This window comes from Rattus rattus, chromosome 15 (assembly GCF_011064425.1).
Source record: "Rattus rattus isolate New Zealand chromosome 15, Rrattus_CSIRO_v1, whole genome shotgun sequence".
In the NCBI taxonomy this organism is placed as follows: Eukaryota; Metazoa; Chordata; class Mammalia; order Rodentia; family Muridae; genus Rattus; species Rattus rattus.
The window spans coordinates 57,190,133-57,217,229 of NC_046168.1; the positions used below are offsets into that span (position 1 = coordinate 57,190,133).

At 46.3% G+C, this 27,097-nt stretch overlaps 1 protein-coding gene across 1 annotated transcript; it reads right to left on the reverse strand.

The window, feature by feature from the left end:
- Acaa2 (acetyl-CoA acyltransferase 2) lies at positions 1–26,953 on the reverse strand. Its single transcript, XM_032885732.1, has 10 exons — positions 26,828–26,953; positions 21,384–21,550; positions 16,369–16,497; positions 15,468–15,584; positions 13,793–13,940; positions 10,552–10,727; positions 9,883–10,012; positions 5,033–5,103; positions 1,869–2,023; positions 1–352 (listed from the first exon to the last, which is right to left on the reverse strand). The coding sequence occupies exons 1-10, from the start codon at positions 26,841–26,843 to the stop codon at positions 268–270; spliced, it is 1,194 nt and encodes a 397-aa protein (XP_032741623.1). The 5' UTR covers positions 26,844–26,953; the 3' UTR covers positions 1–267.
- Between the last annotated feature and the right edge of the window lie 144 nt (positions 26,954–27,097).

A 27,097-nucleotide genomic window follows, 5' to 3' on the forward strand; every position in this document is an offset into this window, starting at 1 on the left:
TTAGCTGGAGTTAAGGCAACATTTATTCAGTTTGTAATTTCACCACGTAAGGCATACAGTGGTGGCTGCTGACAATGACACCAGTAGATATCTCTAAAGGCCTCTGATGGTTGGTCTTTTTATTCTAACACGTTAGGCAGGTATGAAGTAGACAGAACCCATCAAGGCTTGGTCAAATGCATTTACTGTCACAGCAGGGCTGACTCAAAGGTCGCCTGTGTTCCGTGGCCTGGCCAAGTGAGGGTGGGCAGGATGCTTGCGATCCCTTCAGGCTGTGTTCTGGATGATCAGGGAGATGCCTTGGCCGCCTCCAATGCAAGCTGATCCCACTGCGTATTTTCCACCTCGACGCCTAAGAAAGAACAAAACGATCGTTAAGGGGATGGGGTCAGAGGTGGGGGTGGGCAGTAAAATGGTTCGGCGGGTAAAGGAACTTTCCACCAAGCCTAATGACTTAGTTCAATCCCTAAACCCACGGGGTGGAAGAGGAGAGCTATTTCCCTGCAAGGTATCTTCTGACCTACACACACACACACACACACAAACCACACACACACACACACACACAAACTCACTATAAAAAGTTAGATTAATTAATTGAACAGAATTAATATTCATTCTTAACTAGCTCATCTTCCAAGTCCCTTCCTCAACCCTTAATTTTGGTTTCCTCTTACAATACATGAAAGAACTCAGAAAGCATAATATTCCTACTGAAAAATGACAAAAAGTAACCCACAGGGGAGAGAGTGGGGGCGGGGGCTGGGGACCTAGGAAAGGAAACACGGCAGGAGGTCAGTTACATCAATGGGAGTGGTGAGATGGGGGAAGGTTGAGGGGGGAGGAGGAGGCAATACTGTGTTGACTTGCACGATTTCAGACTCCCGTGTCACTCTAGAGTAAACGTAGCTACTGTAGGTTGTCTGCTGAAGGAGCTAGTAATTAAGAAAGGGATCCTGTCCCATTCATAAGAATTAGCCCATCTGGTTTCATTCCTCAGCCTTGACCTATGACCTTGAGAATTATCCGAGCATTACTTTTCATTTTAGTCACCGATTGCCATCCAAAGGTTACTCAGTGACGGGAGCCCCTCCCCGCCACCTACCACCGGCTCTGCCTAACAGGCTGAAGCCAGGTTGTAGTTTCACACAATCCATTTACTTTCAATGCTGAACAGAACTAAATGGCCCGAAAGGTACAAAGCCAAGAGCTTTTCTACCCAAGTAGAAAATCAGCTTGCAGAGATGTCCGGTTGGCTCAGGTTTCTTAAACAATGGCGTCTAGACCTGCACCTCCTCAGTATTTTGATTCTCTAAGTAAGTTTATCTTACTCTACTGCTGTAGACTCTAAAATGCAGAGCCACAGTAGAGGGTCTCACTGTTGGTCACCAGCGCCGGGGTGGCCCGGTGTGAACGCTCACTGAGTACTTGTACAGTGCACACAGCGAACTCATAAATGCTGGGCCACCTGCGAACCGACCAGCTCATCTGCGATGCCCACTGCCCAGTCTCCTATATCAGAACCAGTGCAGGGATATGAAGAAGGAAATAGGAGGGATCGTGCTGAGAAATCTAAACTTGCATGTTGTTATTTAAAAGAATGCCAAATCTGGGGCCTGGAGAGATGGCTCAGTGGTTAAGACCGCCGGCTCCTCTTCCAGAGGACCTGGGTTCCATTCCCAGCATCCACACAGCAGCTCACAAGCATCTGTAACTCCAGTCCCAGGGGATCCAGTTTCCTCTTCTGCACTGTGCAGCACCAATCACACACATGGTGCACGTACATACATGTATGCAAAACACTCATACACATAAAATAATACCCCCCCCCGGCGGTTATTTAAACTACAGTGATTTCTATCGAGTACCTTAACTCGTGAACCAGGTGTGCGGTGATTCTGGATCCAGATCCTCCCAGCGGGTGACCCAGGGCTATGGCACCTCCACTCACGTTGGTTTTACTGGGGTCGAGATCCAAGCTCTTCTGAACAGCCAAGAACTGAGGAGCAAATGCTTCATTCACCTTAGAACAGAGAGAGAGCCCCCAGAATCGTTAGTCACAAGCTGGTTCTTAGCGAAAAGATCTCGTTTATCTTCAATCACTCCATATAGAGACTGCAGATCCTTCGAGGGGTGTGTGCGTGTGTGCAAGTGTGCTGTAGTGTACATGAGAGAGAGTGTCTTTGGGTTTTATTGCTGTGAACAGACACCACGACCAATGCAAGTTTATAAAGGACAACATTTAACTGGGGCTGGCTTACAGGTTCAGAGGTTCAGTCCATTATCATCAAGGCAGGAACATGGCAGCATCCAGACAGGCCTGGTGCAGGAGGAGCTGAGAGTTCTACATCTTTATGCGAAGGAAGCCAGGAACAAACTGAGCATCCTCAGGCAGCTAGGAGGAGGGTCTCGAAGCCCACCCCCACAGTGACACACCTACTCCAACAAGGCCACACCTCCTAGTAGTGCCACTCCCTGGGCCAAGCATATGCAAACCATCAGAGGGAGCAAACACACAAGGGCAGTTTTCATTAATATCGTCGTGTCAACGTAATCATGTTTAAGGTTAAATAGAACTTTATTCCTTTTGAAAACCATCTTAGGTTTAGGAATGAACACAGAGCTCTGTGATCAGTGGCACACGCCTCTAATTCTTGCAAACTGAGCCAGCCTGGGCTTTATAAGCAAAATGTACTTTAAAAAAAAGTTGTCTATTTCCTAAGCGATACTTCAGATCAAATGCATTTCTTAAAGCAAAGCTAACTGCTATACTCTTGGTACACACTAGAGGGCGGACATACATACATACATACATACATACATACATACATACATACATACATAGAGAACCCAGAGATTTTAGAGTTAGATGGAAGGCTCCATTCTCTGCTGGATCATTTATTAGAGTGTGTGACACACACACACACACACACACACACACACACACGCACGCACGCACGCACGCACGCACGCACACACACGTGCACATTTATACCTTGAAACTCCACCACAAAGTTCAAGTCATTTTCCAGGTTAAATAAAGTCATAGTTAGTAGGTGTCTCCGTGTTTTTCCTGACACACAGCAAGTAGGCTAAGTGGCTACTATTGTTATCTGGTGCTGAGAGAGCCCTCCTTGCAGGGAGACACTGATAGACAAGGATCCGAGGCCACAGCCTAAGGTGCAGGCGGAACTCAGTATTGTTCACACCGTTCACATTGCCAGCTGCCCGTGAGAACGGCTGGAATGAGTTCACAACATCACGTCTTCACGTGGTCCCTGCTCAGGAATTCTATAAGGAACTCCGCCAAGGAGGCAACCGTTACAGAGCTGGTTCAGATCAGTCTCAATCTCTTCCCTACTAGGCTTTTGTAGTTTCCCAGTAGGGATGACGTCTGATCCACCTTAGATCAATGTTATTCTTCTGTTTGGATAGTGAATCTCAAGGAGCTGCGCTGGGCTCTAAACCATGCTGTGAAAAGCAGACTTCAGAAGCCCGGGGAATAGTAGGACGGCCTCTGTCCTGATTATAAGTCCAGGGATGAGCGCAAGCCACACAGCAGGAAGCTGTAGCATACGGGCTAAGTGTAACATCAGACACTTAGCGGTCGCTTGTTGATTGAAAAGGGTAATTAAACAGCCCCCTCGAGGCTTAGGGCTGAAAGAAACTGAGGATGGGGGAAACTCGTTTTTCCTAAAACTTGGTTTCTGGGGTGAGGCGTTATCACAGAGAAAACCATACTTGTGCCTAGTCCTCTACTAATTTGAGATTCTCTTCATTGTTTTGTTTCTTAATGCTACATAGCACAAATGTAATTACCTCCAATCCTCAAATATTCCCCAAATATCAAACATCGATTGCCCATCGTTAAGAATTTCTTTATCACCCTCTTGATAATTAGTATTAATTTGGTGTGTTGTTTGTTTGTTTGCTTGCTTTTGAGGTGGTTTCACTGTGGAGACTAGGCTGACCTGGAACTTGCAGAGATCCACCTGTCTCAGCCTCCCCAGTGCTGAGATTAAGCTGGATCCCTTCTTTTAATTATGCTGAATGCTAAGGTCTGTGTTCTGCTATCACCGTTTTTTAAATGGTACTCTTGGGGCGGGGGTGCAGTTCAGTATGGATCATGTATTTAGCATGCATGCTGAACACACACACACACACACACACACACACACACACACACACCACCACCACCACCACCACCACTGCACCAATAAATTTAAATTTCCAGTGTTAAAATTATGGGAGGTGGATCCTAAGTCAAGCCATGACTATGGTGGAGAAGTCAAATAAAAATTTGAGAAGCCCTGAATTTGGGGGGAAGGGCAGGCGACGTCTAGATTTGGCACTGTGTATTAATGCTTTTCTATTAGGTAAGTTACCCTGTCTACGGTTTCACACTTTAATCTTTACAACAGGGTGAAGGTTACTTATATTCCTACCACAGCACTCAGGCCACAGGCATACTGAAGCCAAACTGTGACAGTGTCCTATGCAGTCAGGACTCTAGCAAGAGAGATCAGAGTGCTTGACTCACTCAGAGGTAAGGGAATCGGGACTGGGGAGATGGCTCGGTTCACACTGTGCAAGCTTAGAACCTTAATCAGCCTCCTGTAGAAAGGCTGGTGCAGCAGCACATTCGTGCGACCCCAGCACTGGGGAGGTAGACACACACAGGAGCACCCCTGAGGCTGACCAGTTCATTCAAGTCAGTGAGCTCTGAGTTCAATGAGAGTCCTTGTCTCAAAGAGTAAGCTAGAAAGAGATAAAGACTCCCAACATCAACCCATGCCTATACATGCACGCACATATGTGCACACACATACGTGCACACACTGGCATGTGTGCACGAGCACCCAGATGACTGAAAACAGGCAAACTACTTTAATACAGTGGGAGGACATACCAACCAACGTGCACGGTCAATGCGTATGTGGGCGAAGAATGTGGAAAACTTAACAGTTATTAAAACAGGGAGAGCTGCAAGACACTGAGCTGTGCCATGTATGCTATAACAGAAAACACTCACGTCTATCAAATCCATGTCCTTAAGGCTCAGCCCAGCTTTCTTCAATGCTCCAGTGATGGCAGGGACTGGACCTGTATAAGAATAAAGGCGTTAGATAGAAATGCACGTCCTCTCGTTATCTCTAAGTCAGCTGTGTGGTGCGTACCTGTAATCCCAGCCCTCAGGAGGCTGAGGTAGATGGCCCATGATATCAGCCTGTTTATGCAGTTGGAGCTTACCTCACAGAACAAAACACCTCCTATACTATACAAGGAAGAAGTGATCATAAATAAGGAAATCGGACAAAGGTGAAAAACGGACCACAGTCGATTGTGCGTAAGAGACCCACATGAGGCTACCTGGTTTTCGGACTTTGAGCTGCCTCAGGGGCCATGTGCAGGATTTATAGTCATTGTAGATTATAGCTGGCCTCAGGTAGCCAGGCATACCAAGTGTTCTACGGTGGAAACTACAGTCATTTACCTGGAGCCTCAGCCCATTTGGATAAAAGGCAGGGCACACAGAGGCTGGAAGACAGCAAGGTTCAGGGCACTTTGGGAAAAGGTGTCCAAGGGAAGAACCATTTCCAATTCTAGTAGTAGGCAGGGCAACCCAGCCCAGAGCTCAAGAAATGCAAACTGACCTAACCAGGCCTCTGAAAGGAGCACCGGCTGGGCTCCCTGGTCTGCTGGTCATCAGCGACAGGTTGATATTCTGTAAGTTTTAACGAAAGTGCTTTTCCCAAAAGGTAAGATGTCTGGCTATTGATTTCCTTCTCTACTCATCCTTAGAGCAAGAAAGTGTAAGGACAAGTCGGAAAAACTCTGCTTTGAGGTAAGACCGAGTCTACTTATCCACGAGTGTGATCTTCAGTTTACAACGCAGTTCCAAATAGAGCTGTTGCAATAGACTCTAACTCCAGACTCTTTATGTGCCCAAGACATGAAAACGGGATGGGTAGGATTATGGTTAATACTGATTGACACGACACATCTAGAATCACCTTGGATACAACCCTGCGAGAGAGCATCTCGCTAAGGTCAGCCCCTGGGCGTGCTCATGAGAGATTATTTAGATCTGGGTAACTGGGGTAAGAAGACCCTCCTTAACTGTAGGTGACTCCATTCAACACGCTGGTGTCTTTACATGAAAAAGACAAAGAGAACTAGCAGACATCATGTGACCTCAAGTCTCTGTCTTTACGAAGGACAGGAACAGAGAGTCAAAAATGAAGCCCTTTTCCTTCGAGTACTCCTTGATAATACCGTGATAGCGTTAAGTCAGGTGTTCTGTCATAGCAAACGAGACAATTAGTAACAATACAGATGTTGGTTGGGCCATTGCTGTGATCAACATCTGACCATGTGCTTCTCCGGCCTTTGGAACTAGTTTTTCTTTTTTCTTTGTTATTTTGTTTTGTTTGTTGTTTTTGTTTGTTTGTTTGTTTTTGATAATGTGGGAAGATTTGGAACTCTGTTCTGGGCTGGGGAAGCCACTGAGTATTGCAGGCAGAGTTTAATGGACCTTCCTGGTGGGATCTGGGAGGCAAACGTGCTGGAGCACCTATGGGAGATGCGGCTCCCATGGTTTCAGAAGGGGACTTGGTAGAGCTGGGCTAGGAGCGGTAACTAACCCAGGTGTAAACAGTGAAGCATCCATTACTGGCGTGCTGTGCGTGCTGTGCGTGCTGTGCGTGCTGTGCGTGCCGTGCGTGCCGTGCGTGCCGTGCGTGCCGTGCGATGCCTGTGGCTTTTCACCACTGGAATGAGATGCCAGGAACATTAGCTCACAAAGGTGAAAGGGCTGAGACGCCCGTCAGTGGGAAGGAACAGCTGGAGGTGTTGAGAGCATCCACTTCTCTGGTCTGCCTCAGTTTACCCAGGCTGCTCGGAATCTGTGCATTCCCTAGGACATAACCAGGTCCTCGCCAGACCCTTCAGGTTTATTTACCGAGGCTCAGGAAGGCTTAGCGTTCTTAAACAAAAGACCTTACTTCTAGTTCTGGCTCTTAACCATTGAAAGCTGTGGGACTTTCGGCTCTTCTTGAGTTTCAGAATTAAGACGTTCTGTGAGAGCTAGAGGGATGGCTGAGTGGCTGAGGGCTCCTGACCTGACCTCTGTCTTTTAAATACTAAAACCGTTATAAAAACGAAGTCAAGTAAAGTTAAAGCTGAAGTCTTTCCATTCAGCTCAGTAAGCTTCCAAATCCCTACCATCCACCTCCACCCTGTCCTCCCCATGAACTCCATGAGCGGTGTGTTCCTACAGTGTTGTGTGTCCTTGAGATGTTACTGTCCTGCCAAGTCCCGGCTCCTCCTCTGTCCTGGTTATAGCTGCTCTGCAGAGTTGTAAAAAGCTGTGCAGAGCTGAGGACCCGCTGTCCTTACAGACCGGACTGCCAAGCCAGCCCTGCTAGCAGCTCAACGGCTCTCCCTGCTTCTCACCCGGATCCCACTACAGGACAGGCAAGCTTGAGGGTGGCACAGGTGACTCAGGCACCTGACCCCCAGAGACACTTGGCGCTCACTCAAGCAGTCAGGCCTGGGATTTGAAGCAAGAAAAAAACGTTTTCTTTGTTCGCCTGCTAGTGCTAAACCCTATTAAATGAGGTTAAACTGGAAAACAACTATAAAAAAGATTGAAACCACAGAATTTGGTAGCTCATCAAAGTACCCAAGGGATCAGATACCAAACCCGAAAACCTCAGATTCCAGACCTACTGAAACCGAATCCCCAGAGGCTGTGCGTGAGTTTTGAGGAGCACTCGGTGTGGGAACAGTGCTGTGACCAGGATGTGACGTGATGATTTCAACCCATAGATGTTCCGGTTTTTAGGGCAAAACCTTTTTTTCTGCTCTTATGTAACTTTTAATCCCATAACAGAAAAAAACAAACAAAAAACAAAACAAACGAACAAAAAAACAAAACAAAACAAAAAAACAAAAACCCAAACCCAAAACCAACCAAACAAAAACAACACCAACAACACCAACAACAAAACCCATGTCTTTTAGCAGCATCCAAACATTCTGCAGTTGCCGACATAAACTTGATATACAATAAAAGATCAAAAGGTGTGCACATGCCAGCTGGCTCTGTGGGAAGGACTTGGCTGCAGCCCAGCCGGGCGTTGCCTCAATCACGTGCACAGGATCTGCAGTTCCGACCTGGCAGCAGCACAGTATTGGCTCCTCCATCTTGGCTGTCAGCTTAAGACCGAGCCAAGTAGTCAAAACAGGCCAGGTCACAGAGAGCTCTGTGGTTCTGTCAAGAATCCGAAGCCCATACCGAGGCAGGCTTTTGCTTAGGACCTGGAACCACGTGTGTGGGATGAAGCAAAGCCACGGAGTCTTACGTCTGCAACCAGCAGTTAACCGGCTTGTTCCCTTAAAGGCAGCTCGCTGATGAGAAAAACTAAATTTCTCATCACTGGGGTCACTGATGAAGGTGTTTGCTGTCAAAGCCCGGTGACTCCAGTCGGATCTCCAGACTCGGCGGGGTGGAACGAGAGAGCAGACTTTCAAAAGCAGTCTGCTGACCTTGACATACGTGCTGTGATGTGTGTGTGTGTGTGTGTGTGTGTGTGTGTGTGTGTGTGTGTGTGTGTGTGTGTGTGTGTGTATATTGTCTGTGTGCACACCCACACTTGAGCACAACTGTACGTGGTACGTGGGTGCTTGAACACTCATGAACACACACACAGAGTAAATAAAAATGTAAAAAGTTTGCATTGCCTGAAGTTCTTAGTGTCTGTGAGTGTTTAGTAAAAGTGCTTTGCTGTATCTCCTCTCCTCTCCTCTCCTCTCCTCTCCTCTCCTCTCCTTTCTTCTCTCTCCCCCCCCTCTCTCTCTCACACACACACAGACACACACACACACACACACACTCTTTCCCTCCCTTCCTCCCTCCCCTCTCTCTCTGAGTTGGGCTGGAGCCATGTAGCCCTGGCTGAGCTGGAGTTTGGAATCCTCCTGCCTCAGTTTCCCGAGAGCTGGAATTACATGTACCCCGCCATGCTTCCGTGTACTTTGTTCCACTTCTGATGAATAAGTAGCCTTGGCCTGTAACGTTCCAACAGTCCACCTCCCCTCCTGTTAGTGGCAGCCATCTGACACCTGCCATGGTTCACGCTGCAGAGCCATGGTGCATTGCCAGCTCAACTGTGACTTTCTGAGGCAGCCAGAGGCTTGGGCTCACTCCACCTTTCTGTGGTCTGGAACCACACGAGCCCTGCACCTTCTCATTTACCAGGAAGTCTCACTGGAGTCACAGGCTGGGAAGACTGGGAGTCACCAGTGTCTGTGGAGCTGTGACACTGGCTCCTGAGGAGTCTTCTCTGCTCCACCCCATGACTTCACTGTGTGATTCTGATTCCGTCCTTTCCCATGGGGCTGGGGACCAAACCTAAGCCTTACACGGGCTATGCAAGGGCTCTGCCGCTGAGCTATAACTCCGGTTCCCTAATACTATTTTCTGTGGTGATTTTTACACTTTCTTTTTATAATTTTTAACTATGTGTCCATATGTGGTCTGCGGTGTGTGAGTATGAGTGTGTGTGTGTCTGCCCACAGAAGCCAGGAGAATCAGATTCTTCCAGAGCCACCTGATATGGATTCTCTGCAAGAGCAGTGTGCACCCTCACCACACCTCACAGCCCCTCTGTGTGATGCCTTTAAATACCTCAGACAGACAGTATGCCTATGACGGTTTACATGGTCTTGTTTGTTTCTGTTGTGTGTAGGACAGTCCTTCATCAAGATGAGTGACTGGTCCCACCAGGGATCTTGATTTGGTTACTTTCCCAAGACTCTGGCTGCCCAAACTGACCTCCCTGCAGGAATACAACAGAGCAGTTCTCACGAGAAACTTACCGATCCCCATGATAGCAGGGTCACATCCAGACACAAAGTAGCCCACGACTCTGGCCAGGGGTGTGAAGTTATGTTTTTTGACAGCGTCTTCGCTGGCTATGATGACAACCCCAGCACCGTCAGACACGCCCTTAGAAACAGAAGCAGGAGATTCGTCAGTTAAAGAAGCTGGCTGGTCAAGGTTTGAGCTGATGGTGAGTTGGCCACAGAGTAGAATGAGGGTAGGGGCTGTGCAGAAGGAACCACTGACAAAGTGAAGGACACCACTGAAAACAGTAGGGGCTTCAGAGGTCACTTAAGCATGGGGTAAAACTTCCCCCAAGAGACCACAGAAAAGTATGCAGAAAAGGCAGGGTGGGAAGTCTGACACCAGGTATGTGTAGATATAAAAAGACATCTAGTGAACTGTGTGAGAGAGGATTGGTATGAGGCATGAAAAGTGATGACGTAAGCCAGGCAGATTTCCTACCAATGTTCTGAAAAGGTGAAGAAATCAGATTATCAAAGTCCCTAGCTACAAGATCTTGTGTTAGACTCAAATGAACAAAACACAAAAGCTCCCGGTACAGTTAAACAACTAAAGGCTAGGAGGCTTCTGGAAGCCTCTAGACACATCTGGGAGAGACCTCCCAACCACTTGGAAAGAGCACAAGCAGATGCGTGACACACCGAGGCGTTCCCTGCTGTGACCGTCCCCTCTTTCTTGAACACTGGCGGGAGCTTCTGCAGCTGCTCCAGGGTCGTTTGGGGCCGGGCGTGCTCATCCACTTGCATGGTCTGTTTGCCCTTCTTGGTCTTCACCTCAATGGGGGCCATCTCCTCATTAAAGTAGCCAGCCTCGTTAGCTGAAACAGTAAATGGTCGTCATCAGAGGGAGGTTCCAAAAGGACACCAGGAGATCGTGTCTGTCCACTTCTGATCTGTTCAGGGGCTCTTCAGTTCTTCCCTCCTTAGCAAACTGCTTTCTTACTGGAGGATCCTGGCCAGACCTTTGTGAAATTACCATTCAGGGTGTACGGAGTGGAGGCGTGGTGTGTGTGTGTGGGGAGGTGGGTGGTGGGGGCATGGTGTGTGGGGGTAGGGACATGATGTGTGTATGGGGTGGGGACATGGTGTGAGGGGGTTGGGGTGGGGACATAGTGTGTTGGAGGTAGAGGCATGGGGGTGTGGTGTAGGTGGGGGGCAGGGACATTGTATGTGTATATGTGGGGTGGGGGCATGGTATGTGTGAGGAGTGTGACAAGTTGTATATGGGCGTGGGGATGTGGTATGTAAGGTGGGAGTATAGTGGGTGGGAGTGTGGTATATGTGTGGAGTGTGGGGGCACAGTGTGTGTGTGTGTGGGGGGGGTGAGGATGGTGTGTGAAGGTCAGAGAACATAGCCTCTGGTGCTGGGTCACTCTTCCCACATTGCTTAAGGCTATGTCTCTTTCTTTGTTGTTTGCTGCTTTTGGGGGCTATATCAGGCCAGCTGGCCCATGAGCTTTTGGAAATTCTCCTGTCTCTGCCCCCCATCTTTCATTGGGAACATGAGGACTGTTCATGACCACACCCAGCTTATGCAGGTTCTTGGGATTCAAACCCAGGTCCTCATGATTGCACAGCAAGCATTTTAATCATTGAGCCAATCTGGAGCTCCTACTTTAACTTATCATTATTATTGTTGTTGTTGTTGTTGTTGTTTTTCTTATGAGATGCTAGACTGACAGCTGTCTAAGATATGGATGTAATAGCATTCACTAAATGCATTCAACTTTTGGCGGGGGGTGAAAAAAAATAAGTAATTAAACCATCATCAATCTGTGTATACCACCAAATACTTGATGGCTGAAACAGTGATAACCTGAAGAGATGGTAAGAGCTGTAATTGGTAAAATTATATGTAAAGCATCCTTCTTACTTTGGACCTCCATGATCAGAATGGACAGGAGGTCAGGAAAAAAAATATATTACCTTAGTGTGTGTGTGTGTGTGTGTGTGTGTGTGTGTGTGTGTGTGTGATATCCTAGTTTGCAAAGACCTGAGGTATCCTGCTCTCACTATCTGCCTCGTCCCCTTAAGAGAGGGTTTCTCACTAACGATGAACCTTACTGTTCTGCCTACATTGGCTGGCCAGCTGGCTCCTAGCAGCCATCTGTTGCTTCCCAATGCTGGGGTGAGGCCATGATCAGCTTTTACATGGTTGCTGAGGACTCAAACTCAGGTCATTGTGCTCACATAGCAACGCCCTGACCCACTGAGCCACTGGCCAGCCCTCCACCTGAACTCTGAGATCACGTTTCAGTTGGAAAAACAAACTAAAAACCTTTCCTTGATCTGCCCTTACTTAGCTTGATTATTCCTTTTTGAGGAACAGGAAGGATAACCTTTATTATCTCTATTTTATAGGTGTTCTGTGAATAACTGAGGTCAGAAACCTTCTCTACGACAGAGTCAGAAGTCCCAGAGATGACTTGGTGCCCTCCGGGCCGGGAGCGCCTTAGAAATAACTGAAACTCAGATGAGCTGGATGACATCAGCTCCATCCTACTCATTCCTCTGAATGGACCGACTTCATCCTCACCACATCAAAAACATCGCAAACACTGGATTACAGGAAGAATAGCTCAATTAGCTTCTTTTTCAGAGGCCTAACAAATCCCTTCAAGCTGTGATTGATAAGTCAACAGCTGTCCTGCTGCTCACTCTGGAGGAAAGTGTGTATCAGGAGGCTGTAGCGTGAGGGTCTTGGACTAATTGACCCTGGGTCAGTACAATGAGGAACGGGAGGAGGAGACATCTGAGGATGCCCAGCCGGTCTTCCCCCAGCAGCTGATCCCCTCCGTACGATTAGGATCATGAGAAAGGCCAGCTATCTACTTCGGACGAGAATGGACTATAGTAGACTACTGTTTCTGCAATAAGGTAAGTCAGGAAACACACCACCTTTTTCCTTTCCTTGAGACATGGTCTTACTTTGCAGTCCTTGGATTGCCTAGAAATTGCTATGGAAACCAGGCTGGCCTGGAACTCTCAGAGTTCTGACTGCCTCTGCCTTTTGAGTGTTGGGATGTAAGGCATGGATTATTGTGCTGGGCTACTTAATTTTGATATGACTTTACAGTTGGCAAACGAAACAGAACAGTACCCCACCCCTGAAAAGAAAATCCCCCGAACCTGCCTCCACTGCTGTACTAAGCAGTTCCCTCTGGTCAGGTGAATCAAATGCTGTTCTGTGTTCTATGGGAAACAGGACCAGTTCAGGGCAAAATCCCCGGGTTTGGATTGGGCCAAGTGACATTCCACCTTCTTTCATTAGATTTAGTTATTAATTTATTGCTTATGTGTGTGTGCCTATGTGAGTTTCTAGGTATCAAATGCCTGCACATACCCATGGAAGCCAAAGGGCATCAGATCCATAGGAAGCTGAGTTACATGTGGTACTGAGCCTCCTGATATGGGGGCTGGGAACCAAGCCTGGGTCCTCTGCAAGAGCAGTAAGCATCCTCAATGGCTAAGCCCTCTTCAGCAGCCCCGAATGCCACTTAAAAATATTTAATTGAAAAAAAATGTATGTGAATATGTCTCCCCTGCATGGATGTGTGACACACGTATGCTGTGCCCATGGAGGCCAGGAGAGGGACTGGATTCTGTGGAACTAGAGTTCCATGCAGCAGTGAGCTGCCATGTGGGTGCTGGGGACCAGCATGAGTTCTCTGTGAGCACAGCCAGGGCTCTTAACTACTGACCCATCCCTTCAGCTCTCAATGCTCCCGTTAAAAGCGGTGCTAACTTATTTCAGAAGAGAAATTCCACGTGACATTTTCGGTAACAGATAATTCTAAAACCTTGAGTTTTAAGAACACATTGCTATATGACCACTATACCCTTCGGGACGGAACCTCCCCAACGCCCTTGTTGCTATACCAACCGGCTTTCCACCTCTGCTGGGACTGCAGGGCGTATCTGTCGCAGTCTTCTCTGCTTATGTTGTATTTTGCAGCCAGGTTCTCTGCAGTCATCCCCATGGGGAGCTTCACGTGTTGATCCGTTAATCCTGCCCACAAAGTATCTTCCAGCTATAAGGACATCAGGCAGTGATGTGTGAAAGCATTGTCTTTGGAAGGAACATGTCATTTCCTCAGATTAGAGGAAATCAGATAGTGCAGTTGCACTGATTATTCCCAATCCTATTTGATTCCAGGACACCAAGAAAAATCTAGTATTTTTAAAAAAAACCAATGTCTCACAAATAGGTGTATGTTTTTATGCTACTCTAAATACAGAGCTGTAAGTGTACAAGGGGAGATCCAGGAGTTTACTCCCCAGTCGCAAGTGACTCCTTTGGTGAGGAGCCCAACACGGGGCTCTTGGGGGTTTTCTGCAGCCCCTTTAAGCTGTGGTCTGGAGGGAAGAGCAGTGTCCGGCTTTTCCAGCCCTGCCCGCCCTTCAGTGACAGGTGCGGGTGGCTCTGTTTGTTAATATTAGACTGAGGATACCAGAGACAGTCACTGAGGCGCCGACGAGAGTGACAGGCATCACCTGGGAGTGATGTCCCCCTTGACGCTGCCCACAATCCCGTGTTGCTGTCTTAGCAGAGAGTTTTTAAGTACATACAGTGTCTGAAATACCTGGGCTCTTAAGGTCTCGTTTTCTTCGTTTCCAAAAGACCTTGTGAGAAAGTGGGTGAACCTATTACAAGGTTCTCTTTCTACCAAAAAACTCTTCATTTACATTATTTTTATCGTGTGCATTCGTGTGTGGTATGCGTCTTGTGTATGTGAGTGTGAGGAGGTGTGCACAGAGGCCAGAAGAGGACTTCAGACGGCTTTCCCTACTGCCTTCTACTTTATGCCTTTAAGACAGGTCTCTCCCTGAAGTGGGGGCTCTGTTTTAGCTAGGGGGGCTTGCCAGAGTACTCCAGGGATCTGCCCGTCTCCATTCCCCAACACCGGGGTTAGAGATCGGTGCAGCCACGCCCACCTTTGTATGTGGGTGCTGGGGACCTGGCCTCAGGTCCTCCTGTTTGCACAGCAGGCGCTCTTACTGAGCCGTCCCCAGCCTCTGGACCATGCTGAGAAACACAGGACGCCATTAGCCCTTTCCTGTGAGCAGGGCAATGCACTATCCCCCTTCCTCACAGATGCTGTTCCTGCGGACAGCTCTCACGGGTGGTGGGTCAGGCTTTCTTCTGGACAGTTTGATCAAATAGATGTATGCAGATGCAGCATTTTCTGTGATGACGAAACCTAGTCAACAGACACAGCCCCAGAAGCTGAACTCCCACAATCCACAGCAAAAGTCCTGTCACTAAGATCACTCACGAGTCTATTTCTCTTCTTCCTCTGCGTTCCCTATGTTTTCTTTGACATGTGAAGTATAATCCTGTGTGGATTCAAACACTAAAACTAATGAGTTTTGACACAGCCTGTAAATTTTAAACCATGCAAGTCTTGGTGGTATTCCATGAACAGAGCTGGGTTCAAAATTACTCTTTTCTCCCTTAAAAAGTTACATTATTAAAATGATTTATATACATTGAAGAATTTATATAAATAGAAAATCATTTATATAAAATATAATTTAAGAAAGTTAATGGTCCAAACCTTGAGATCTAACCCAAATTTGGTTCCGAAGCGCACATTTCTGACACAGTAGGGGGACTGGCTCATGCTCTCGGTTCCTCCACACAGGACGACCTCAGCGTCTTTCGAGCAGATTTCCTGTTGAAAAGCAGACAACACAATTCCTTCTACTGTATCCAGAGTACGAGTTGAGAAATACAAAGACTTTATGAGTTAGTGGTGATTTAAACAAATACTGTGTCTTAATTTACAGTAACCTAAAAAGAAATGTATAACACTGTTGAAAGGCTGATGTAAAAGAATCTACTTAAAGACACAGGTGGGTAGGACGAACAGACCTCGCTGCGTGTGCCGGAGTAGCATGCCTTACCGGTTTTGCCTATTCTTCGTCAGGGTCTCACTCTGTAGCTCACCTTGACTGGGGATGGGTAGCAAGCCTTCACCTCAGCCTCCTAAACTCTGAGCTTATAGCAAGCCACACCCAGCTCTAAGTATAGTAATTCTTACTTCAGTAAGAATCTGGGAAACCCAGAGAGATGCTAATCTCTGGCTTAAACATATAATAAAGGGCACATCAATCTAAAAGTCACAAAAACTGTATGGGGGGGGGGAGTCTTAGTAATGGAACTGGTGAACTAGGAGACTCATAAAGAGATCCATTTCATTTTCCCACCTCTTGGAAAAGATACAAGCAACGAACTTCCTGGAGGCTGGCACTGTGTTTAAAGTTAATTCTGGGAGGGCATGGAGCCTCTTTTAAAGTATGTTGCCACAGAGACCAATGTGAAAATAGCTCACCCATTACACTATGTCTGGGCTAATTACCTGGAGGCACCGAGGAATCAAACGCCCTATCAAGGGGGAGCAGTTCTTCAAATGACTATCGGCCCACTCAGAGGGTAGGTCAGGAGGCTGTCCTTACCTGACATCCGCTCACGATGGACTGGAAACCAGAGCCACAGAGTCTGTTGAGGGTGAGGGCCCCAGTCTCCGTCGGGACTCCCACTCGTAAACCCACATGCCTTGCCAGGTACGCCGCATCTGAAGAGCTCTGGTCAGGACAAAGAATTCACTTCATAAGAAAGGCAGCAACAGCAATCGAAAACGACGTGGAAAATGAAAAAGACCTGGAGATGCTTTTTTTTTTTTTTTTTTTTTTTTTGCAGCCAGTCTCGCCAGTGAGCTCCAGACACAGTGAGACTCTGCCTCAAAACATCAAGTAGAGGGATAACACCTCAATGTCAACCTCTGGTCTTGGGCAAACACATGCACACACGCACATACATGTGCGCGCGCGCACACACACACACACACACACACACACACACACACGTACTCACACACAAGCCACATACACATGGGCAGTATATAATACCCTTTATTATAGGAAAGGATCAGATAAATTCAGTAACCCATGAAGGACTGGTCCACGGCAGTGAAGTGTTTGCTACATTATTATTTGGTAGAGGTTTGAAATTTTTCCAAATTAAATTCAGCATATTTTGCACATTTATGGGTTAGTGGTTTAGAATGCTGGATGGAAGGGGAAGGAAATTGGAAGAGAGCATCAGTCAATGTGGTGACTATTTCATCGTTTAGGGGAAACCATCTGATTTTACAAACCAATGGCACTGAACAGATTTTAGTCAGTGGGTATTCCTTTGTAGGTCTCTTAAAATATCTTATTGTGTGTATTTACCTATTTACCAATAATGAACTAGTTTATTTGAATATGTACATGTGTGTGATATATGTGTACGTGTGTGTGTGTGTGTGTGTGTGTGTTTGCACGTGTGGGTACACATGTGTATGTGCACGTGTGTACTCATGAAGGGACCAGAAGTTGATGAAGGGTATCTTTTGCCATCCATGTCTGCTGTGGTAGCTTCTATTTCCTCAGAGCTCACTGACTTGGTTAGTCTAAGCAGCCAGTTTGCTCAGGGGATCCTGCCTCTGCCTCCCAGGACCTGAGCAGGCCACCATTCACCTAGCATTCTCATAAGCTTCTGGGGATCCAAAATCTGGCAGGCACTTTACCCTCTGAGCCATGTCTCTAGATCCTAAATGAGTAATTTTTACAAAAGAAAAACACATGTAGTGATTTGAGGCAGTAGGAAGTAGGCTGGGCTGCAAGTCAGGAGACCTGGGCTGGACTGGGGACACTACAGTTTCCAGGCAGCACCGGCTTCGGTGTCGCCACACCTGTGTCCTTCAGGTGGGAGGAGTCGTCTGCAAATGGATTTTGCATGTCTTTTATAGAGGCAGGGGCAGCGCAATTTGGATTATCCAAATAGACTAACTGAGTCCGACTGAATGAAGACTAATTCTTCAGGTCTTTACAATGTATCAATATATCCCTCCCTCTGTGTACTCTCTGTGGCTCTCCTACACGATGCAACCAGGCACCTACTTTCGCTGCTGTTTCCCTGAGAGTCACTTTCCTTTTCATTTTATCTTCTCTGCGGGCCCTTACAGACTGACTCTGAAGCCAGTTTTAACCCTGAGACACTTAGGAGAGTAGAAAAGCTTGTTGTAAGAGGAAGAACACAACCAGGCGTTTGAAAACTAGCATCCTGAGTATGATTGTGCTCGACAGCCTTGACAAAGTAATGAAGCCAGAGGAAGGAGCTGGGCTTGGTGGTACACGCCTATACTCAGTAGGTTATGCAGGGGCTTGAGGCAGGAGGATTGCAAGTTCAAGGCTAAGGTGGGCTACACAGCAATGTAAGGCCAGCCTGGGTAGCTCAGTGAGATCTTGTCTCAGTATAAAAAGTGATTAGTGCTCTGAGGGCGCTGTAGCCCGGCAGTGGAGCGCTTGCCTAGCACACAGGAGTCCTGAGTTCCCGCTCTAGTAAAAGAAAAAAAAAAAAAAAAAAAAAAAATTGATCTTAGGAACAGAAGCACAAACACAACAGAACTGATACTATTGATCACTGGTGCTCCTTATCAATGAAGCTGATATCACTTATCACTGATACTGTTCATTACTGATTCTATTAATGAAACTGACACTATTTATCAGTGAAGCTGATCCTACTTGTTGGCTTTCTAGAAACACGTGAGAGATTCCACCAATGCTGGCGGACAACAGTAGAGTTTTAGAAGGAATAAATGTCCCTAAAGTAAATTCCAGGAAAACCAAATGTAGCCATTTTCAACTTTGTCTGCTCTGGCATTTTCTTCAGTCATCAGCAAAATCTCTTGCCCCACTGCCAAAATAGAAAGGAAGGGGGTCTAATATTAAGGATTAATTAGGGGCTGGAGAGATGGCTCGGTGGTTAAGAGCACTGACTGCTCTTCCAGAGGTCCTGAGTTCAAATCCCAGCAACCACATGGTGGCTCACAACCATCTATAATGAGATCTGATGCCCTCTTCTGGTCTGCAGGCATACATGCAGGCAGAGCACTGTATACATAATAAATAAATAAATATTTTTAAAAAAAGGATTAATTATTATTGTCAGGGTTTTATTGCTGTGAGGAGACATCATGACCACAGCAACTCTTATAAAGGAAACCATTTAACTGGGGCTGGCTTCCAGTCTGGAGGTGTAGTCCATAGCCCACGGAGGGGAGTAGGGTAGTACAGGCAGAGTCGGTGCTGAAGCCCTGACCGAGAGTTTTACATGTGGACCTGCAGGCAGCAGGAAGAGAATGCCATGCAGGGCATGGCTTGAGCAGGGCATGGCTTGAGCGTCTGATCTCGAAGCCCACCCCAGTGACACATTTCCTCCAACAGAGCCTGCTATCGGAGAAGGCCACTCCTTATGAGCCAAGCATTCAAACACACGAGTCTATGGGCCAATCCTATTCAAACCACCACAATCAGTACAATAGGTTAGTCTCAGCAGGCAAATAGAAAACTGTTGCTGTAAAAATATAAAAGAAATAATGCTGACTTTTATCCCCCACTAGATCCAGTACCGCAATGCCCCAAGATATCTGCTGGATATCTTGCCAGAAGCACGCATCCCAATTCCTTGGCAGCCCAGTGTCTCTAGCCACTGCACACTTTCTTACACTTAAATCGCTACATGAAAGAACACACAACACAATAACCTTTGGCCCAATTGATAAGATATAATTGCCCACCTAAACATACAAAGCCCTGTACACATCCATCCCTTAAGAACATTTATAACAACCTGTAAAATACAGCATGGAATCTTCTTTTTTTTTTTTTTTTTTTTTTTTTTTTTTTTTTTGGATTGAACTGGGGACCTTGTGCTTCCTAGGCAAGGAGCCAAATCCCCAACCCCTGAATCTTCTTTTTTTTTTCTTTTTTTTTTTTTTTTCGAGCTGGGGGACCCAACCCAGGCAAGGCAAGCTCTACCACTGAGCTAAATCCCAACCCCTACAGCGTGGAATCTTAACGTCAGCTTCCATGCTGTCTCCTGGCTACTCTCTGTCTCCTCCTCCCTCCTCCTCTTCCCTCAAACTTTTGTCCCACCCATCCTTCCTTCTTGTCCAATGACAGGCCTCGTTCTATCCTGTACCAGCCATCATCTGTATTTTACGAATTAAGTGGGGAGAAGGTTCTGATGAAGTCACCTGAGTCCTGAGTAGTGACAAGGCATTGGTCCTTGGGGCAGCGGAATTAGCATCAAAATACAGATAACTCCAGGGCAAACAACAATATAAAATGACAGTACTTTTCCTGCCTCTGAAGATACACAATGATGACTGACAGAACAGAGGATAAGTTACAGCCCTCCTGCCTTTCTGTGTCCACCACTGTTCTCTTTGATTCGGTAGAGCTCACATCACAGGCATCTGATATGGTTTAGCATGACATGCCTCTGTAAGCTTGTGGGCCAAAAGCTATTCTCAGAGTGGAAATCTTAGGAGGTGGGGTCTGGCTGGAGGAAGTCATTACTTTTCCACTTCCATTTCCTCTTTCACTTCTTGGCTCCCATGAGGTGAGCAGCGTTCCCTTGACACTTCCCTGAAGCCATAGTCTTGAAAGCAGAAAGCAGTGGAGTCAACTTAGTATAGACTGCAACTTTTGAAACTATGATCCAAAAGATGTACTTCTACAGTCGGGCACGATGGTCCATGCTTTCAATCCCAGCAGAAGAGGCAGATCTCTGTGAGTCTGAGGAGAGCCTATTCTACATAGTGAGTTCCAGGATAACCAGGGCTAAGTTAGAGAAAATCCTCTCTTTAAAAAAAAAAAAAATTAAAAAAGAAAGAAATAAAAGAAATCCTTCCCCCTCTAAATTGTTTTGCTCAGATATTGTTCTAGATGGTTTGAGCATCTTAGAAACACACAGAATGTTATACATAGGCTCATGAGTGGGTACACACACACACACACACACACACACACACACACACACACACACACAAAACATCTTTTGTGTTAAATTACAATTTCTTTGGTCCACTTTGGATGCCTTACCTAAATATAACAACTAAACTATTTTTACTGTGGTGGTTTAAATGAAAATGAAGGGGCACAATTAGAAGGTGTGGCCTTGTAGGAGTAGGTGTAGTCTTGTTGGAGTAGATGTGGCCTTGTAGGAGTGGTTGTGGCCTTGTAGGAGTAGGTGTGGCCTTGTAGGAATAGGTGTGGCCTTGTAGGAGTAGGTGTGGCCTTGTAGGAGTAGGTGTGGCCTTGTAGGAGTGGGTGTGGCCTTGTAGGAGTGGGTGTGGCCTTGTAAGAGTAGGTGTGGCCTTGTTAGGAGTAGGTGCAGTACATGTTGTACACATACATACAAGAAAACGAACACACACAAAATAAGAAATAAAATAAAAAGAGGCGTTGAAATGCATTCCAGGTTGAACAGATCACATGCTGCTCTGAGTTAAGTCTGCCTTTACTCTTAGAGTCAGAGTCACAAGGTCACAAATTCCAAACATCCTGATGACACAGAAAGGGAATCGTTTTCAGAAACAGATCAAAGCAATTAACGTGAACCCACCCTCCCCACTAACCTGCATGACATTGCCCACGATGACACTATCGATGGTTTCCGGTGGAACTTTGCCAGCAGACAGGGCAGCCCTTGCAGCAAATTCAGTTAAGTCAGTGGCAGTGAAGTCCTTGAGAAGACCCCCGTAAGCTCCAAAGGGTGTTCGCTTCGCAGCAACGATAAACACACCTAATGTACCAAGGAGAGATGTGCAAGCAGTCACAAGTTAACCAGCACCCCTAATAGGCTGTAAGTTATCTTTTCCATGAAATTGCATGGTAAAGGGTATGTTCCAATTGGATAACTGATGATCTTTGTCATTCAATAGTGCATAGAACCAGTCACTCACACAGAAAGAGTATCCTACTATCCTAAGTGCAGGTCCAAGAGTTACATTGTAACATTCCCCTTAGATAACATTCTTACAATGTTTACCCTTCTAGAAACATCTGCCAACTGAAATGCCTTTCTGCCTGCTGATCCAAATGATCTCTGAACTAGAGGGCACATACCCTAGAAAGTCCCTGAAAGTTGTCTGAGGTTCACGGCTCACCTCATAAGAACTTCTGGGACATTCTGGTCAAAAGGCTCTTTCTAACGTTTGCTAGGGAACTTTCAATAAGAAGGGATATGCCAAAGTAAAGCAGAAGGCCCGTAGACACATAATAAAATGTATGGCTGTTCTTCATGCTGAGCTGACTTTGATCAGCCACCAACCCCAGTTCTATCCAAATGCATCTTAAGAGAGACAGATCTATGAGTCCTAGAATATATACTGTGCTGAACAACTTACATATGCCACTGCTTCTGGGCTCACAGGGTGACTTCAAATGACAAGTATCCAAAACCCAGAAGTGTAATTTTTGCTATCATTATCTTTTACTGTGCAACAAAATGGGCAGGTGTGGTTACCAGTTACACACAAAATCCACCTGCAGTTGGCTAATCTAAGAAACTGTCTAGACTTTCCAATTCTTTCCCCAGGTAAACAGAAAGCATCTTTGCTGGGGTCAAGGTTATAGCTCAGTGGTAGAGTGCTAGCCTAACATGTTTGAGGTCCTGTGTTCAATCCGCAGTACAAGTAAGTTAATAAACTGAAATTTCTGCAATACTTCACTGGGTGTTAACTCCTCTTGCTTTGTTCATAGTTTGCATTTCCTCTAGCTATAAAGACTGCAGGATAATTGTGTAGAGCCTGGAGTCAGGGAGGACTGGAGAGAAGCTGTCTGGACAAGGTAGAACCACTGACCAGGAACTCACAGCAGCTCAGAGTGCCTTCCATAACAACAGGCCAGGCAACATTCTAGCCTGAAGGAGGGTGGGGCTCAGGAGCTCCCTCCCCTGAGGAGCTACTGGCAGCTGATGGCTTCTGCAGGAGAGAAGAGTCCATTTTCTTTCAGTCTGTGTGTATTAGCTACTTTTCTGATGTTATGATAAAATACCATGACTGAGGCAACTTCTGGAAGAGTCTGGTTTGGTTTAAGGGTCTAGGAGGATAAGAGGACATTTGTAGTGGAGCCTCATGGCAAGAAGCACAGAGACTGACTGCTATAGAGACAGGGCTGTGAGCCAGTGTTTCTCAACCTGTGGGTCATGACCCCTTTAGGGTTACATATCAGATCTCCTGCATATCAGATATTTATATTACAACTCATAACACTGGCAAAATCGCAAGTATTAAGTAACAACGAAATAATTTCAAGTTGGGAGTTGCCACAACGTGAGGAACTGTATTAAAGGGTTGCAGTATTGGGAAGGTTGAGAGCCACTGCTGTAATCCCTCAAAGCCTTCAGCAAGGTTACACCTCCCATGATCTCCCTGCCTGAAGGCCAAGAGTGCAGCTATGTGACCCTATGGGGGACTGAATCATTCAGATCATCATAGTGCGGTTGTTGGTCAGCAGACCACACTTCAGGCCCTACACCCATCAGTATACTGGCAGCACAAATTCGATTCAGTAATTATTAAAAAGGTAAAAGGAAAAAAAGAGGACATGAAATTGGGAGTGGGAAGGGGGTGTGTGAATGTGGGAAGAGCTTGAGGGAAGAGCAAATTATCCAAATTGTAAGAAACTCTTAATAAAAATATTTTTTTAAAGCTGGGCAAAAGATCTGAACAATGAGTTAATCACAGAAAACACACAGCTGGTGAACAAGTGTATGCCAAGACGCTCAGCTCCGGGGTCTAATGCAAATTAAAACAATGAATTATAACTGCACAAGGCTCCCATAGCTAAACTCCAAATATTGACACCACCAAATCCCCCGAGGCTGAGTGGCAACAGGAAGTCATTTGTTGCCAGTGGAAGACTAGCTGAAACACTTTGAGAGACAGTTTAGCAATTTCACACAAAAATGTATCTTAACCACCTGCTTCAGCGATTGTGAGCTTTGTATTTCCCCCAAGTGATCTGAAAGACACACACACACATTTATTTGTAGTTGTCAAAAAATACCAACAACTGAATACCCTTCAATATGTGGTAAAGGGTCATATACGCAATGGAATTTTAATTGGCAATAAAAGAAGGAATCTTTCCTACCGACTGCTAAGTGAAAAGCAGTCAGTCTGAAAACGCCACACACTGAATGATCTTACCACACAGTGTCTGAAAAAGGCAAAGCCACAGAGGCAGTGAAGAGATGAGCATTTGGCAAAGGGCTCAGAGCTAAGGGCTCAGAGCTGGGACGTGGGGTTTTTAGAGCAAACAGTTGCTCTGCACTACGCTGTCCATACATGTCATTTACACGCTTGTCAGAACTCAAAGCCCAGTCAAAGTCTGGACACTGGTGTAAATCAGTGGACTTTGGTAAAGAACAACACGTCAATATTAGCCAATCAATCTTAACAACAGCACCACACTAAGCCAGGCAAGGTGGTACAGGCCTTTAATGCCAGCACTCGGGAGGCAGAGGCAGGTGAATCTGTTTCAAGACCAAACCAACCAACGAAACAAAAACCAAAAGCAACAACCCCCGCTCCCAAATGTACCACACACACAAAAAAAGTGTGTTTTTTTCTTTTTAATAATTACTAAGTCCAATTTGTACTGCCCATAAATATGCTTGTAGGGGTAGGGCCATGTCCTAAGGTGTGGTCAACCTAGAAACAGCCGCACTGTGATGCTCTGAATGGTCAAAGTCCCCCACTGGTTCACATATCTGAACACTTGGAGTCAGGTCGGGGAGATCGTGGGAGGAGTAGCCTTGCTGGAGGGAGTACATCACTGGGAAGCAGGCTTATAGCAGTGCTTCTCAGCCTTCCCAGGGCTGGGACCCTTTAATGACATTAACAATTAGGTGAGTCGTTATATGGCAATGTCCTGTGAATTCTCTTCACTCTTGTAAAACCCAAACTGTTAAAAAAAAAAAAGGCTATTATGATAAAAGTGAGTGGGGAAAACATGAGTAGAATCTTCAGGACACATAGCAATTATGGTGCACACGAGGGGGCAGTGCCCCCAGAAGCCAGACTGGGAATTGGATGAGCTCGTGTTACAGGCAGTTATGAACCAGCTGATCAGGGCGCTGGGGCCTAAACTCAGGTTCTCTGCAAGAGCACTACACGCTCTTAACCATTGAGCAAACTTTCCAGCCCCACAACAAGGAATTTTTAAACATCCAGAAAAAAAAAAAAGGCCTCTTAGGTACACGAAAGATGGAATGATTGCAGATGGCCTTTGAAGAAACAGTGGAGGGGGGCTAATTCCATGTTTCCTCAGAAGTTCTTTTCATTTGCCACAACCCAAAAGAATTTTCACGATTGTGAAGTATTAGTAAGGAAATAAGTGATATCAATAAAAAAAGAATTGTGGGAAAATAAAAACAGACCCACAAACTTCCCATTCACCTATATAACTCACTCCTTACCTGATGATCTCAGACTAGAAAGGTCCAGTCTAAGTATGTTCAGCTAACTTTTAGAATAACGTGGGGTATGCAGATGCAAGGAAGATACCTTACAGGTTCTTTCATAAATCATTTCAAAAATCATTTTAACAGCATGCAAATATGTAGATATTTAAGGGTCTAAAAAAAACTTTACTATCAAATTAAAATAAAAAATCTTCTGCTTCAGATGTTAAAAACTTCAGATGTTAAAAACTTCCTAGCAAGCGCAAGGCCTAAGGTTCAAAAAAAAAAAAAAAAAAAAAAAAAGCAACAAACAAACAAAAAAACCCTTAAGGTAGGAAAGAAACACTGATCCAAAGAACAGGGAGTCCAATTTTCTGAGATCTTGGCAGGGTTGTGCTGTGGACCAGACTGCACAGCAGACACCTCCGTGGGAGGAAAACATGAACATCGACGCTATGGACTTTCAGGAGAACTTTGCTACATAATTACTCGTTCTTGGAAGCAACTACCAACAATGAGGAAAACCGAAGAAAACTGCTAGTCATCCATTTGTTTTCCAGATTAAATCTAGCACCCCCTCGTGGCTTGTCTGAGAGGTCTTGAACCTTCCTAACCAGTATTTGTCTGGTATTTCCCTTTACTTGATAGATATCAAAACCTTACCTAAAACGAATGCTCCTCAATGCTCTAAACCTGTTCTTCCCCAGTTTCCCCCCCAAGAGGTATCATCCACTGTAAAGAAGTTTCACAAGACAGAACTTCTTGTCATATGACATTTCTTTTACATTTACCCACCACAGTCGGTCTGTCTACACCTTACTGTCCAACTCGCATCTAAAGTCAAAGTTCTGACCCATGGTCCGTTATTTTAAAGGCAGCGGCAGGGCCGAAAGGAAATCAAGACAGAGTAGAGGACAGTGCCCCCTGGGTTTAAAATACTTTTGTCTTCCCCTGAGTTTATGAGAAGTCCTGCACAGCATCCACGAAGTCTTTGCACCACCAAAATGGTTCTTAGAGAAATCTCCTGTCTCTGAGGTTTGGTTTATGTTCTTTTAACTTCATGGTCAACCGACACTCGTGTCTTCTAGCTAAAATGCCATTTCCTGGTGATGCACTGAGAGTCTGCACTTGCTCAAAAGTAAAGGAATGGAAGGGAAAAAGGAGCGAGGCAGTTTCAAACAGACTACTACCAATTATTTTGAGGGTTCAGTGTAAATTCCCTGGAGCCTCTTGGGGAATATTTTCTTCCCCGCACACGCACTCGCGTGGCTGAGACCAAGCTTCTGGTTTCCGTGTGCATCTGCTCTGCCCCGACCACCTCGGGTTTCTGATACCGCCTTGGCTTCCCGCAGAGTTGAGTAAGAATTCACCACCGCGACAGTGACCTCCAAGGTCAGGAGCAAAGCCAACTCTGGTCTTCAGTCACTTCGTTGGAAACTGCACAGAAACTGCTGGCGACCGTGCTTTCCGCGGTGTTTCTCCTTAATTCAAACAATGTCCACCCCCCACCACAGCCCTGGGAGAGGAATGACCTGCACCGACACCCCTGCCTGTTTGTAGAGCCCTGAAGCTGAAGCACGGTTGGGGGTGCAACAAGGGCGCGGGGCTCACCTCGTAGCAGCGCCATGACGAAGCTCTGTTATTCCGCGGGTCTCTCACAGCTACACTCGGCCACCAGCCCTAGCCCAGCCTTAATAGTGTGGGCGGCGCCCCAAGAGGCCGCGCCCCTGCCCTTTCCCCTACTTCTCCATCCCTGCCCCCCACGCCTCCGGGGCCAAGGTTACCCCCACTCTGTGCCACATGGGCCCCCGCGCCCCTCCTCTGGGAATTTGGGGATGACCTCGATCGCACACCCCATCTGTCCTATCCCAGGCTTCTAGA

What these genes read in the sequence shown, in the direction of transcription:
- Acaa2 (XM_032885732.1), bottom strand. An exon ending in TCGTGGGCAATGTCATGCAG is followed by an intron (nt 16,498 to 21,383) that starts GTTAGTGGGGAG and finishes TGTCCTGACCAG; the next exon opens with AGCTCTTCAGATGCGGCGTA. An exon ending in AGGACATGGATTTGATAGAC is followed by an intron (nt 2,024 to 5,032) that starts GTGAGTGTTTTC and finishes CTCTGTTCTAAG; the next exon opens with GTGAATGAAGCATTTGCTCC.